This window comes from Zosterops lateralis (genome assembly GCF_965231275.1).
Source record: "Zosterops lateralis genome assembly, chromosome: 4".
Classification (NCBI taxonomy): domain Eukaryota; kingdom Metazoa; phylum Chordata; class Aves; order Passeriformes; family Zosteropidae; genus Zosterops; species Zosterops lateralis.
This window is the reverse complement of record NC_139765.1, coordinates 23430372-23444122: the sequence shown is the minus strand read 5'-3', so window position 1 is coordinate 23444122 and position 13751 is coordinate 23430372. Positions and strand designations below refer to the sequence as shown.

Below are 13751 nucleotides of genomic sequence, written 5' to 3'. Positions count from 1 at the left end.
AGAAATACAATTTAGTAAGAAGAAAGGTAAAAAGGTAAAAATAAAATAAAATAAATGCAATAACACAAAGGACCACTGATAGAGTCAGAATACAACCTGAGTAGGATGGTGGAAGCAGTCCAGGTGAGGTGGTCTTCCTGAAGCAGTGAACCTGTAGAAAGGTCTGGTAGCTCTGCTCCTCTGGGAATCCAGGGGGTAAGGGCTGCTTGTACTGTCCCAAATACCAGATTATATCCAGGTGAGAATGCTTGGCTCCTCCCCCTGGGTGGAGCATCTCACAATGGGATGATGAGTCGTGAAGTGGGTCCTTGATGGCCCATTAAACAGAAATAACTCCTGGAGGGAGTTACCTGTGAGTCACGGGCCAGGCTTTGATGGGCCATTAGCAGAAGACACCCCTAAGGAAGGGGGCCTGGGGAAACACTGCCCCACCTGGTTTCAACAGTTCATGAAGATGGTGATAGAATAAATACTTTGTGTACATCCTACACTACAACCCAAGACACTGTGATGGCAGGATGTCCCACCAGGGCAGGGGGAGGTGCAGGGTCACACTGTAGCAAGAGGAGCAGTGCTGAAGAAGCCGATGGCGGGGCAGGGCTGGCCCAGCTCCAGCAGGGTGACAGAGGAGCTCAGAATTCCAGGGTGAGCAGATGATGGTAGATTTCCCAGGACTGGACCCCTTTGGCCACAGTGAACTCCTCTTACAGCAAGCAGCAACCCAGCCGTTCTCTCTCCCCAAATGCCTCAAGCTCCGTCCTTTACCTGCCCCAAAACTCGAATTACCTCTCCCTCCGAGCTTTGGCCATGTCTTTGTTTTGGTCAAGCATTCTTAAGTACCCAACACTTAGTTTCCTTGGTAACTTATGGGGAAAAAAATCTTCAGAATAAAAAGGAACAAACCTAACCCCCAACACCCTCCTATCAACACCTTCCTGCAGAAGCACTATGAGAGGGCTCTTGAGGCTGCTGACCAAGGCAGAAGAAATGTGAGGATGAACTAGGATGGAAACAGCCTGGCCACTGATGTTGTCTATTGGCAAAACACCCATCTCCTCCAGAGCCTGGAAACTCAGCTCATGTTGAAACTGTGTGTAAATCCTCTCCAGAAAAGCAGAAACAAAGGGTACACCATGAGATGCTTGATCAGGGCCTTCAGTGCTGCCCTCCTCATCCCTGCCAAATGATGCTGGCATGATCCTGATCTCAGCCATGTCTCCAGGATGTGGATCTGTCACTTCTGGAACAGGAGAATGGAGAGAGTCCGGCGACAGAGCTTCTGCAGGGCAAGCTCCTTTCTGCCAGAGGTTCACAGCCAGTTAGGCAGACCTAGGAGCACACAGGAAAACTTGGTAGAATTTTCCCAAACTTTTAAAAAGCTTCCAGCAAATGCCTCCACGTAAGGCTCTTCAGGAAACAAAGGCATTATGAAGAGATTAGAAACTGGATGGGAGACACAAATGGAGAGAAGAAATAAATATTTGATTTCCATCCTGCCCTGGCTCTCTGCAGGAAGCAACGTCTGCTTCCTACTCGCCTGAGGAGGAGAGATAAAACCATTTCTTTTCGGTACGCTGAGCCTTGCAAGAGCTGCAAACCTGCAAAAGGGCTTAAAAGGTAGAGGAGATGACAAATCAATAGCGTTGCTGGCTGCAAGGAGTAATTACAATGACTTACACACATTGCTTGCTTCTAAATTAACCAGGAGCACTCAGGAGAAGCCCCATGTCTCTCTAAGGGCAGCTGGTTGGAAAACAGCACAGCAGAGATAAGGAACAACAAAGTCAGCCTTGAGGGAAAGAGGAGGGGTAAAGAAGGAAAATTTTAACAATGGTGTGGAGAAGGTTTTGTGATTGTGGTAGGTGTTTCAGCTGGTTGGCTGTGTTGTGTCCAGATATCCAGGATAGAGTAGAAAAAGTGGAGGGCACCCAAGAGGTGGGCAGTGTAAAGCAGGGGCACTGCTGGGTTGTGGCAGTTCAGCAGGAGCTGGCACAAGAGGAGGTGGTGTGGGAGACAGACAGGTCCTGACAGGACCCACGTGCTGTCCGCTATCTCCTTGCCAATGGCCGTAAGCACACGTCTAGGAGAGGAAAGGGACTGCCTTTTCCTTTCCTAGTCTGCAGGATTTACTGCTGCAGGGATTTCTGCTAGCCAAGGGATTAGCCAGACTCAAATACCACCTACTCCATACACCTGAAGAGTTTTCTGTGGCAGTGAAGAAGACCATGTCAAACGTGGCAACAGGAAACCTTCGGGCCTGATAGCTATTAATTATTGTGTTTGAAAAGAAAATTCTGACATTTTTGAACCCCTCCAGCCCCTGCTCCTCTTTCCAGAGGGCACCACTGGCCATGCAGGCTCTGCCTTCCCAGGGACATGGGCAATCCTGGGACCCTAGACTTCAGAGTGGGCTTTGGGGATCTCCTGTGCTCCACAATCCCTACAACCTCAGCAGAGTTTGCATCGTCATGGCTCCCTGCCATGTGTGTCAGCCTCCAGGTGCCCTCAAACGAGGTCAAGCCAGCCCACAGTTGTCCCCAGGAGGTGACTGCCAAAGTCCTCACTACCTGCTCTGCCCTAGCAATGGAGTGCTGCCTAATTGCCTCCTTTTACCTCCCTGTCCTGCTGGGAACCTCTCTTGCTCCCTCCCAGAACCAGGAAGGCTCATTAAGACTTGTGCAGTGCTCACACAGGGAATGCACCACGATTCTGGAGCATCTGGCACAGGAACAGCCTGTGTACACCTGCTAGTGCTGCAGCAACAGACCTTAACAACAGCACCTGTTGTTTCTAGAGGTAGTAGCTGTGGGATCACATGGGGCACTGTGTTTCCCAGCAGACAAAGGGATCCAGCTGTCCCAAAGTGAGCTGCCCTGTCCTTTGGCACAGAGGCTGAGCTGCTCCTGGCTGCCCTCCATTCCTGTACACCAGTGTTCCCATCTCTGCCTTCCTTCAGCCTAACAGGGTGGGGGTTCTGATCGCAGTGAAATGTGGCTTCAGCATTCCCACAGGGCCTCCTGAAAGCTGCCTCCACACCATCCTGGGGCAGCTGCAGGGTAGACCCTGGTGTGACACAAGTCCCCAGCCTTGGCCCTCAGTTACCACCCAAGGTGGTGCGGAGCAGTGCCCAGTCCCTGGGCTGTGCTGACAGGCTGGACAGCAAGCTCCAGCCCCCCTGCTTTACCACAAAGAGGAGATGGGGCACGGCAGAGCCTGTGCCCACAGGGACAATGGGGAAATCCCAAAACATGGCCAGAAGCAGGTAAGAAAAGAAAGGAAGAAAAAGGAAGAAAAGAAAGGAAGAAAAGAAAGGAAGAAAAGAAAGGTGTCCTCCACCTGATGAAGAGTCAGCCTGCTGTCTTGTCAATGAAGATGACTAAAAGAAAGCATGAGACAGTATATTTATCACACATATTTATATTTTGCAGTCAGTGGTTACTTTTCTGCACTCAGCTAAGAAATACAACACACCCTCATGACAGAAGGCAAATGGTACTTTGTTTCAATGCATTTCACTGTGGCTGCTGAAAACAAAGGGATGAAAGAGTTTCCACCTCTGATTAGTGGCAAATAAGGCATGACCAGCCAGAGCAAAGCAACAATTCCAGCTCCCTACAGATCCACAGGGGTGAACTGAACTCTTGCTGTGGATTTGCTTTCAGCTACAGAAGGGTACCTGGTCCACTAATACTGGAAATTAAAGATCAGGTGATGTGCTGTCCGTGCCATCAGAGCCAGCAGCAAAAGGACCAGTATATGCAACCTCTGTTGGCTCAACAAAACTCCTACTGGCTTGCAGAGTTATTCAGAGGCAGCCTGTGGAAACCCTGCACTTGAGCATCCAAAAACCAACTACTCTTATTTTAGTAAGCCTCAATAGATGGAGACAGGCCAGTAGAACACGCTCCTTCCTCAGGAGGCATCTCTATCTTGCAGCCCCACTGTATCACCAACCACAATCACAAAAACATTGTTTTTCCTATCTTTGGGCCCAGTGCAGTTTTCATTTGGCCATTTTCCTTTAGCTTCTCACCTAGGAGCCACTGATGATTAATCCTTAGAAGCAGTCCCAGCATTCCCTGAGGGAAACACTCCCAGGGGTCACATTGATCAGAACCAAAGCACGTTTAATTGAACCCAGAATTGCACGGACAAGCATGCTCACCCCTGCCTCACACATGGAAGCACATGCACACAAACATATCAGCTCACACTTGCTGCTTGGTAGTAAAAGTGGGTGAACTACACAGGGATTAAAGCATTAAAAAACACAGCAAGAATACGGTGCTTGAAAGTGCCGTGTCCCTGGAGAGATTAGAGTAGCTGCCTGGAGATAAAGTAATGATGATGGAAAGATCTTCTTCCTCACAGAGATTCTCTTCCTAATTATCTTGTCTGAAAAGAAAAAAATTATGATCTCCAGCTTTTATCTGCCTCTTGACAATTTTAGCTCTGTGCCTGCCTTGTTGCAAGAGGCTCAAAAGAGGAAGAAGGAATTAGCCCAGGAGGTAGGAATGGTAGAAGAACGTGTGGCACAGGAGGCAGTGCTTCATTTTTGTCACCACCAGCAGCGACAGAAAAGGAAAACATGAATGATCTCTTCAGCTTTGTCTTTCCAAACCTAAAGGCAGCTTCCCTGCCTCTAGCACTGCTCTGTTAGGCAAAGGACAGCCAGGAGGTCGGATTTACTGCTGAATCTGTGAAAGAGATAACAAGGTGTTCTCCCTGTGATCACAGAGCAGAGCTTGGTGCTACAGTGAGGGAAGAGGACTCCTGAGCTGGCAGGGGCAGAACAATGCCTAGATTATTCCTTCCTTACTCTTCTAAAATATCTGGAAAGCAAATTCTTCTTTCAGCAGGCAGTGAGCAGCAAGAACATTTCAAACACACAACCAGAAGGACTCCATGAAAAATCAGACCCATGAGCAACTGTGCAAGACAAGGATGGCCACTGATGAAAAACCAGGCATCACACCCAGCAGCTGGGGCTTTGCATAGGAGAAGTCTTTCCCTTGGTATTATCCTGGAGCTTGCTGCTTCTCCATCCGTGTTAATTTCAGATGAATGCAACCCTAGACTTCCCTGAAAATTATTTAAGCCCTGGTTTAGAGGGAATCAGTGTTTGGCTAGCAGGGTGCAGAGACAACAGAGGTTTTGTAGCAAGCCCAGAGCCAAGAAAAAGTCAAAACAAACAAACATTACAAGCATAAAGCTATGGAGGACAGGAGGGAGGTGATTTTCTCAGCGGGGATGGAGGCTGGTGCTGTAGGAGCTGTTTGCAAACTCATGATTCATCCCCACAGCATCACTTTTTCCTTTACAGTCCTGTTGACATGAGCTGTTGTCTTCTCCAACACAATGAGAACTGTGTCCAGTTCTGGAACCCCCAGTTCAGGAAGGATGTTGAGGTGCTGGGACATGTCCAGAGAAGGTCAACGGAGCTGGTGAAGAGTCTGGAGCATGAATCCCATGAAGAGCAGCTGAGGGAGCTGGAACCGTTCAGCCTGGAGAGGAGGAGGCTCGGGGGTGACCTGATCACTCTCCAAGTCCCTAAACGGAGGCTGTAGCCGGGTGGGGGTCAGCTTCTTCTCCCAAGCAACTAGACAGGACAAAAGGACACACTTATGCTGCACCAGGAAGGTTCAGGTTGGACATTAGGAGGAACTTTTTCACAAAAAGTGATTAGACATTGGAATGGGTTTCCCAGGGAGGTAGCGGAGTCACCGTGCCTGGAGGTGTTTTAGGAAAGACTGGATGTGACACTTACTGCCATGGTCTAGTTGACATGGTCGTGCTGTTCGGTCATAGGCTGGACCATGATCTCAGAAGTCCTTCCTCACTCGAGTCTGTGATTAAAAAAAAAAAAAATGCCCCAAATCGCTCCTTGTTCTTATATTTCTCCTTGTTGTTTAAAAGAAAAAATAACCAGAACCAGTTTCTTAGGGCGTTTTAAGTCAGAAAAATATTAAGCTGCCGGACACCAGGTTTGGGGCGGCACAACGCAGGCACTCCGCGGCCACCCCACTGCTGCCGGCGCCGCAAGGCCCCGCGCGGCGGCCGGCAGGGAGGCCGCCAATCAGACGCGCCGGGCGGCGCGCCCCGTCCAGTAGATGGCGAAGGGGGCGGGACTTCCCGCGCCGGTTGCTATGACAAGTGCTACTCTTCCTTAGCAACGGCGCTGGGCCGCGGCGGCTGTGTAGGTGAGGCCGCGCCCGGCGCTCCGCGATCCTGCGCCCGGAGCTCCGCTGGCCGAGCTCTTCTTCCGCGGGGACGAGGGTGGCGGACCGGCGTGACGGCTTGCATTGGGTGTGTGATCCCCTAGGGCCGCGTTCCGCTGCCTCACACCTTCTGACTGTGGCCCCGGGCACGCCCCGGGCTGGGGATGGGTATTGAAGTGGCTCCCGGGGGTGGGGACAGCGAGGCAGCGGTTCTGTCCTGCAGAGGTGGTGGTTTGGGACACCTGCGGGTCCCACGGCCCCTTGTGACGGTTGGTAATCTGGCTCGGTGCTTTAGCCAACAGCTCCAAGTGCTGTGTGCCTGACACCGTGTTGGTTTCGTTTACCTTTAAATGGGCTCGCTCTTGCTCCCCCTGGGTAGGAGAGGAAGATGCTTTGTTGTGGGTGAAAGAACCAGAGGGAGGACCGCAGTAAAGTGCTCTGAATCTCTCAGTCAGTGCTGTGCCTCTGCGCTGCTCGAGTAGAGGCAGGCTGGTAATGAGGCCCTGAGGCACGTCCAGAGTTTTCCCATGTGGCCCTCCCCAGCTGACAAATGCTCGGGGATCTGAGAAGCAAGTACACAAACGAGACCAAGATGTTCCTGTTAAACATTTCTGTCCAGACAAGTATGCAGATTTTGTGCCTAAAATACTCCTACCCTTCTCTTGTAATGTGCAGTTTGAAACTATTGCAGATAATAGTGTCCTGGGAAAATCTTTTTGGAATTAATCAAGAGTAGTAGCAGCCGATATACTGTCCTCTCTTGAAAGCTGTACCTTGGCTCAGCTCTTCCCTCAAGCTCCACTGGTGCTGCTGTGCTCACTTATGGAAAAAGATACAGTTTAATAGTTTGTTTGCATTAATGGTCTATGAGCTAAGACTCTCAGTGAGTGGGGTGTGAGGGTGCTTTTGAGGAAATGGCAAGTGAGTGAGATAGCATGATATTCTTGTAACAGTTTCATTTGCCTTTTCTTTTAATTGAAAACCATCTGTCTCTTTGCTGCGTTTGTTTTTGTTGAAGCAGTGTCCTCTAGGCCAAGAAGCAAGAAGACAGGAACACAGAGCCCTGTTCCTCTCAGCTGGCTGTGCTGCAGCACTTTGCTGAACTCCAGGAAGCCTCTTTGCCCCTTCCTGGAGTCTCTGTGGAAGGACCATGGAAGAAACTGAGGAGGAAAAAAAGGATGAGGCTGATTATAAAAGGCTTCATAGTTTTCCTCTCATTAGGGTAAGGAGGGAGACAGATTACACATTTACCAGTGTCAGCAATATGAAAATCTGCCTTCATTCTTACTGTCCTTCTCCAGCTGAGTAGCTACTGTGAGAACATGTGTACTGCTGGTCCTGTGGAGCAATCCTGGTTGTCACTGCTGCTTTCTCCCTGTCCTTGACCTCTCCTGGGGAAATCTTAATAGCTCTGGTGTTCCCCATGTCAGCCAGAGAAAGCCTGGGGCAAAGTGACCCATCAAACAGATGGAGAGCACACTGCCTTTGGAGCCCTCTCCTGTGTTTTGGATGCAGCTTGCTTTTTGTCCTAGGGAAGCTGGAGCAAAAGATCTTGCTAGACAGCCAGATAGCAGAACCAGAAGAAAAGGCTGTGTAATTTAGACTTCTTTGTTACTCATATAGCAGTAATTAAGGACTGTGGTTGAAACAGTGTTAGTGCACTTCCCTTTATCTTATAGCAGAAAAACTGGCAAATGTCTTGATCTCCTTTAAGCTGTGCTGTAACACAGTGCTAGTTTCCATGTAGGTCGAGAGGAGTTCCTCATTGGCTGGAGGAATGGTTCACTTATAATGTAATCAGCCATTTTCATATTTAGTACATTTAAGCCCCTGACAGAACCAATGCAGAAGTTAGAGTAACTTACTGTTGTCTTGTGTCCAGCTTGTATTTTTCTGCTTAGTTGTCTTGTGTGTTTGCCCTTTCCAGCACTCGGACATGCCGGAGGAGATGCGTGTAGAGACTATGGAGCTGTGCGTCACTGCATGTGAGAAGCACGCCACCAACAATGAGGTACCAGCCACCTCCCACAATGGGCAGCCCACTGCTACTGCAGCTCAGGGAATCTGCAGCAGCAGGGATAAGGCTGCAGGGCAGAGTGGTCAGGTCCTGACATCCTATTACTCTCTCTCTCTGCAATGAGCTAGGGTAGAAGGAGGCAAAAAGCTTTGCTTGATCTCAGATTCAGTTCTCTGATGCTGTTGTACACTACAACGACACAAAGACTTTGACTTCAGAAGGCTGAAAATGACTTGTTTATTTTTGGGATGTGTCTCTTTTATATACTATTTTACACAGACCAATTTGATCCATGAAACAAAGACAAACTTCTTCAATTACATTGGTTAGACTAGAGGGACATCAAGAAGAAGTCCCTCTTAGGGAAAAAGTGTAAACCAAGTTTACAGTTATTCAAACATGTTTCTTGTTTACAGAAAATTCTCTGGGAAAGGAATTTCAGAAAACCAAAACATCTTAGGCACAAACTAGGGCTACAGTTCCCTTGGTCTGCAAGATCCATAATAGCACTTTGCAGAGATTAGTAGTGGTGCTGGCTCCCAAACCTTACCTCCTTGCTTATCCTGCCTTCTTGAGACATGCTTCCACTGTTCATAAAATGCCCTATATCCTGAGGGTTTGGATCAGAACTGAATGGACTCTCTTGTTTTGGGGATAAGTACATGAAAGTCTGTTAAGTATTCCCTCTTGGCTTGGAGACCAACAATAAAGGGAAAACATACCTTGCTTCATGGGCAGGGCACTGCCTGTCACTGCAAAATCTTCCTCATGCTTTTTTTTTGGATCAAGTAGGGTGGGATGTGGGAGAAGTGAGCCTTTTAAAAGTCAGCCTACTTTCAGTGTTTTGGTAATTAGCTGGAGGGAAAAAAAATGGACTCCTGTAAAAATAGCTGAGGCTTAATGACCTGCTCTTATACTGCAATCAGCATAACTCCAGCAGCATCTAAAAGCAGAACTCATGCTTCAGACTGTGTGAACAACAGAAGTGATACAGTTCTTTAATTTCTCCTAGCTGGTGTGCTGGAGGCTGCTGAGACCAGTTCTACCCTTGAGTTACCTCTGGGGAGCTCCCAATTCCTGCAGTGCAGCTGCCATACCTGTTGCCCATGGCTTGAGTAGTCCTAAAGGGAGGAGCAGACTAGGCAGATGTTTTCATAAAACCTTCCTGGTTGCTTTGTCTCATCCTATGCTCTCTTCCTTAACATTCTCCAGAGTGCTGCCAAGATGATCAAAGAGACAATGGACAAGAAATTTGGGTCCTCCTGGCATGTGGTGATTGGGGAAGGTTTTGGCTTTGAGATCACTCATGAGGTGAAGAACCTGCTGTACATGTTCTTTGGTGGCAGCCTGGCTGTATGCGTCTGGAAGTGCTCCTAACCCCTGGCTGGGTCCCAGACTTGTTGAATACAAGAGATTTCTTCCTGCTCTTGACAAGTTTTGTATGATCTGGAGGTGGGGCTTTATTTTTAATACTTAAATGTAAAGATTTCTTTTTTTTCATACTGACATAACAGTTCTGTGGGATACATAAAGTTGGTGCATGTGTGTGTATAAACTTGCTAAACTGTCCTGTCCTTGCTTGTGGGATTTCTCATCTGTCTATGGCTCTTTCCTTGGTGTTTGAGCTGGAGCAGGAGGGAAGTGAGGAGTAGGTAATCTCACAACACACTGCACAGCAGCGCTAGCAGGGGAAAGCAAAAGCAAAAAAGTGCTATCTACCCCTATGGTTTTTTTAACTCGCATTTATTCCACATAATTTTCCTCTCTCCTCTGCTTTCTCTGCTACCATGTAGTATGGCTCTGAGCAGCACCTGTCTTTCCCCTCTCTGGATGCTGCTTATGCATTCTTCCTCCCTTCTGTGGTGTCTGTGCAGACCTGACAGCACAAAGGGTCTCCCTTCAGGCTGCCTGTGGAGGTGTGAGCCACAGGGAAGCAGTCCCAGATTGCCCTTCCATGCTGTTTTGGGAGGGTACAACAGCTGAGCTGCCTGGGTGTAGGAGGTTGCTATGCAAACTGCCTCCTCCTTTCTCACCCACAGCACACTGAGACAGCATGAAAACACAGGCGGCTGATGATGCCTGGGGAGTGGGTGAGAGCTCTTTTTAAGGCTAAAATGCCTCCCTGTCAGTTCCTGGGGGTGTTGCAAGTGCTGTGTACTTTCAGCATCTTGTTTGGAGGCTGACAGAGGAAGGAGGCTCCATGTGAAATATAACTTTGTCATCAGAAACCTAATGTCTCTCTGGACTTGCATTCTTTTAGCCTGTTTCATTTTTTAAAGCTGTTGGTGTTGGAGGATTGAATGAGCGTAACTATGTTGCGTGTATGGCTTATTTATAAAACCTGAGGAACTGTGTTTTTACAATAAAAGTTTAGTAAAATGTCTCTACGTGCATTTATATAGGCAAAGTAATTCAAGAAACATGGAAATAAGTAAGCCATGGTGTAGTACAGGCAGAGGACAGTAACAGAGTTCCATCCTGCAGGTTAACTGTGTGACTCATTCTCCCTGTTCAGTTCCTTTTACCAGTGCAAGCCATGATGGTGAGGAGGGTTGCCAGGCCCATGGTGCTGCTAGCCACATCCCGCTGTCCTGGCAGCTGTCTAAGCAGTAGCAGCAAGGGAATATAACTGTGTGTGCGCCTCACCAGTGTGCCTCAACTCTGACCATTGGAGTTTCATATTTGTAGCTTCCTTAATTTTCAGATTTCCTCTCAGAATGTTGCCACCTCTAGTCCATAGTTCAAGTCAGAAGGATTTTTCTGCATTAATGCCTGTGGTGGACCAACCTGGTCTTACAATTCCTTTTGTTCCTTTTTCTGAACCTCAAGTGTTATGCTAGAGATATTCTTTCTCAATTTCATCGTGTCAGGGAGCCAGGAATTGGAGTAATATGAAGACAACTAAGAATTATTTCAAATTTGGACCATCTGTGCTTGGCTGGGCTGGGGTAGGTTGGTACCATGATTCCTGCCCCATGAACAGGATTGCTGTGCTGTATAGAAGAGCCCAAATCCTCTGAGCTGTCACGTCATATGGTTGCTCTGTGTCCTTCCAGCTGGCTGCCTTTATGTGAAGCTAGTGATATTGACAACAGTTTCTACAGCTGGCATGTGGAAAAGATTATTTCCTCTTCTGCAACCTTCTATCTCCTCTAAATTGCAGAGCAAGAGGTAAAGTCTTTGAAATGCCCCACGCTGGAGTGGGATGATCCCCTCAGCCATACCACAGTCACTTTAATTGTGCCTCTTTCACAGTAATGAATAATTAACTGTTCTGTGCATATGCACAGGCACACTGATCATGGGCATCTCTGCAGGGTCGTGGTGACCTGCAGATGACCACAGGAAGCTGCTGACCTCAGCACACAGTCTCTTGGACTTGCTGCCGGTTTATCTTGGCCACCAGCTGACCAAAGCTAATGTTTCTATGACCTTTGCCAGCGAGGGAAGGATGAGTGCTCCCCAGCCTTCACAAAGCCTGAGTGCGCAAACAGATTGAGGTGAGCTAGGTGTGAATGTGCAGCAAGTCAGCTCTCATACTGCCATTCTCACCAGGTAAGTGCAAGATGCCTCACAGGAGAGTGGCTAGATATTTTTATTCACAAGGGTAACAGCTTTCCTACAGGAAGTTACTATGAGGAGGCAAACCCCTGTTAGCTGGTTTGCAATGCTGTCATTGGCGTTGTACTTGAGAGCACAAGCCTCAGCCTCCAAAAATGTGGCTCTGTGTGTCAGAGCCCTTGCCCTGAGGCAAGTGTTCCATCAGATCAATTGTCCTGCCTGTTGCAAGTTGAGTCATGCTTTGCTGGCCTCTATGTGTTAGAAAAAAAGACTTTCACCGTCATTTTGCTGTGGAGCTGGAACATCTTTGGGCATACCTGTAATTTTCAGAGGAGTAAGGTTTATGGATCAGAGATGGTCCCTTATCCTGTGTTTTCCCGCAAGAGACCCCTCTGTGACTGATGAACCTGCTGGATCCAGTCCAAACAAGGCCACGAAGATGATCAGAGAGCTAAAGCACCTCTGCTAAGAAGATAGGCTGAGAGGGTTGAAGTTGTTCAGCCTGGAGAAGAGAAGGCTCTGGAGAGACCTTTTACCAGTACCTAAAGGGTGTCAACAGAAAAGCTGGAGAGGGACGTTTTGGCAGGGCCTGTTGTGATAGGGTAAGAGTTAGGGGTTTAAAACTAAAAGAGGTTTGTTCTAGATTGGATATAGGGAAGGGAAGAAGTCTTAGAATGAGGGTGGTGAAACACTGGAACAGGTTGCCTAGAAAGGTGGTGGGTGCCCCATGCCTGGAAGCATTCAGGGATAGGTTGGATGAGGGTCTGAGCAATACCATCTAGTTCAAGGTGCCCCATGTCATTGCAGGGACATTGGAGTGGGTGATCCCTAAAGGTCCCTTCCAACCCAAACTATGATTCTATGAGGCTTTGGAGCCTCTACGGCCTCTCTGCTTTTTACTATAAAACTGCTCTCAGTTGCTGGAGGATTTTTCCTTATGGATTTTCAGTGGAAAATGGAAAGTTGGCAACAGTTTGCTTGCTATTGTGTTTCCCTCTCATTACTTGCCCCCCTGCATATTGCTGCCATTACCCATCAAAGCATCAGGCTGAGTCAGATATAGAAAATGAGATTTAAAAACTCAGGCTGATGGATGGGTGGCAGCCAAAATGACTCTTTCTATCCACCCGTTCCCTAGAGCTGTGATAGCAGCTCAGAGGTTGTGCCTCATGACTTCATCCCTCCCTGCTGAGGGGAGATGGGAACATCATTATCAGCTGCTGATGAGTCCCGATTTGGAGCCAGCAGTGAGGATGTACCTCACTGTAGGGATGTACGGATCACCCTCCGCCCCAAGGGTGATTTGAACCTGCTGGGAAGATGGAGGAAGAGCTGGAGGGGGGAGATGAGAAGAAAGAGGTGCAAATTCAACCACATCTCTGTGAGGGTGGCATGGCAACAAAGTACATTGAAGTGCTTGTCGGGTGATCAGGGCAGACTTTGAAGGTCTCCTGCTCTTCTCTGTTGCTGCAGGCTCATGTCTGACTCGATGAAAAAATCTTTCAGGTAATATTTATACCAGCATTGAAGTGCTAAGGATGGCAAATGCCTCAACTAAGCCCCTTGCCTTTGTTTTCCAGTGGGATGCTAAATCAGAGTGAGGAGGTAGGATCGCAAGTTTCATTATCTAGGAATGGGACTAACAGTCAGTAGGGTCGCTTCAGCCCATAGGGTCCCTGTGCCCACCTGACTGAAGGACATGAGAAGGAGGTTTCTATCCCCTCCAGCCCCATTTGGAGCTAGTTTGGGGCACTGGAAGAAGGAGGTCTCCCTCTCTTCGGAGCTGGCTCTGGAATAATGAAATCCGTGGCCCTGCTCCAGAAGCTGAGCCCAGCTCCTTTGATGCTATCAGTTAGTACACGGCGTTGGTGGTGGTTTTTTTTTTTTTTTTTTTTTTTTTTTTTTTTTTTTTTTTTTTTTTTTTTTTTTTTTTTTTTTTTTTTTTTTCCCCTGAG

General features: G+C 48.1%; 1 protein-coding gene and 1 long non-coding RNA gene across 6 annotated transcripts; one reads left to right on the top strand and one right to left on the bottom strand.

The window, feature by feature from the left end:
- Positions 1 to 3399: 3399 nt before the first annotated feature.
- Positions 3400 to 6129, bottom strand: LOC310908654. The gene is made up of 2 exons (XR_014589926.1): positions 5768 to 6129; positions 3400 to 5599 (listed from the first exon to the last, which is right to left on the bottom strand). It is a non-coding gene; the product is annotated as an uncharacterized lncRNA (long non-coding RNA).
- A 21-nt stretch (positions 6130 to 6150) lies between these two features.
- On the top strand, positions 6151 to 10628 carry DNAL4 (dynein axonemal light chain 4). Of its 5 annotated transcripts, none has more exons than XM_083859913.1 (4): positions 6151 to 6200; positions 7240 to 7440; positions 8146 to 8229; positions 9448 to 10628. In XM_083859913.1, the coding sequence occupies exons 2-4, from the start codon at positions 7369 to 7371 to the stop codon at positions 9610 to 9612; spliced, it is 321 nt and encodes a 106-aa protein (XP_083716039.1). In that variant the 5' UTR covers positions 6151 to 6200; positions 7240 to 7368; the 3' UTR covers positions 9613 to 10628. The 5 variants fall into 5 exon arrangements, with proteins under 5 accessions (XP_083716039.1, XP_083716042.1, XP_083716038.1 ...); XM_083859916.1 differs by having other exon boundaries at positions 6184 to 6200; positions 7237 to 7440; XM_083859912.1 differs by having other exon boundaries at positions 6197 to 6306.
- The last annotated feature ends 3123 nt before the right edge of the window (positions 10629 to 13751 follow it).

Coding starts and splice junctions, on each gene's coding strand:
- DNAL4 (XM_083859913.1), top strand. CDS start 7,369: ATGGAAGAAACTGAGGAGGAAAAAAAGGATGAGGCTGATTATAAAAGG. Junction 7,441..8,145: donor ATAGTTTTCCTCTCATTAGG/GTAAGGAGGGAG, acceptor TGCCCTTTCCAG/CACTCGGACATGCCGGAGGA. Junction 8,230..9,447: donor AGCACGCCACCAACAATGAG/GTACCAGCCACC, acceptor AACATTCTCCAG/AGTGCTGCCAAGATGATCAA.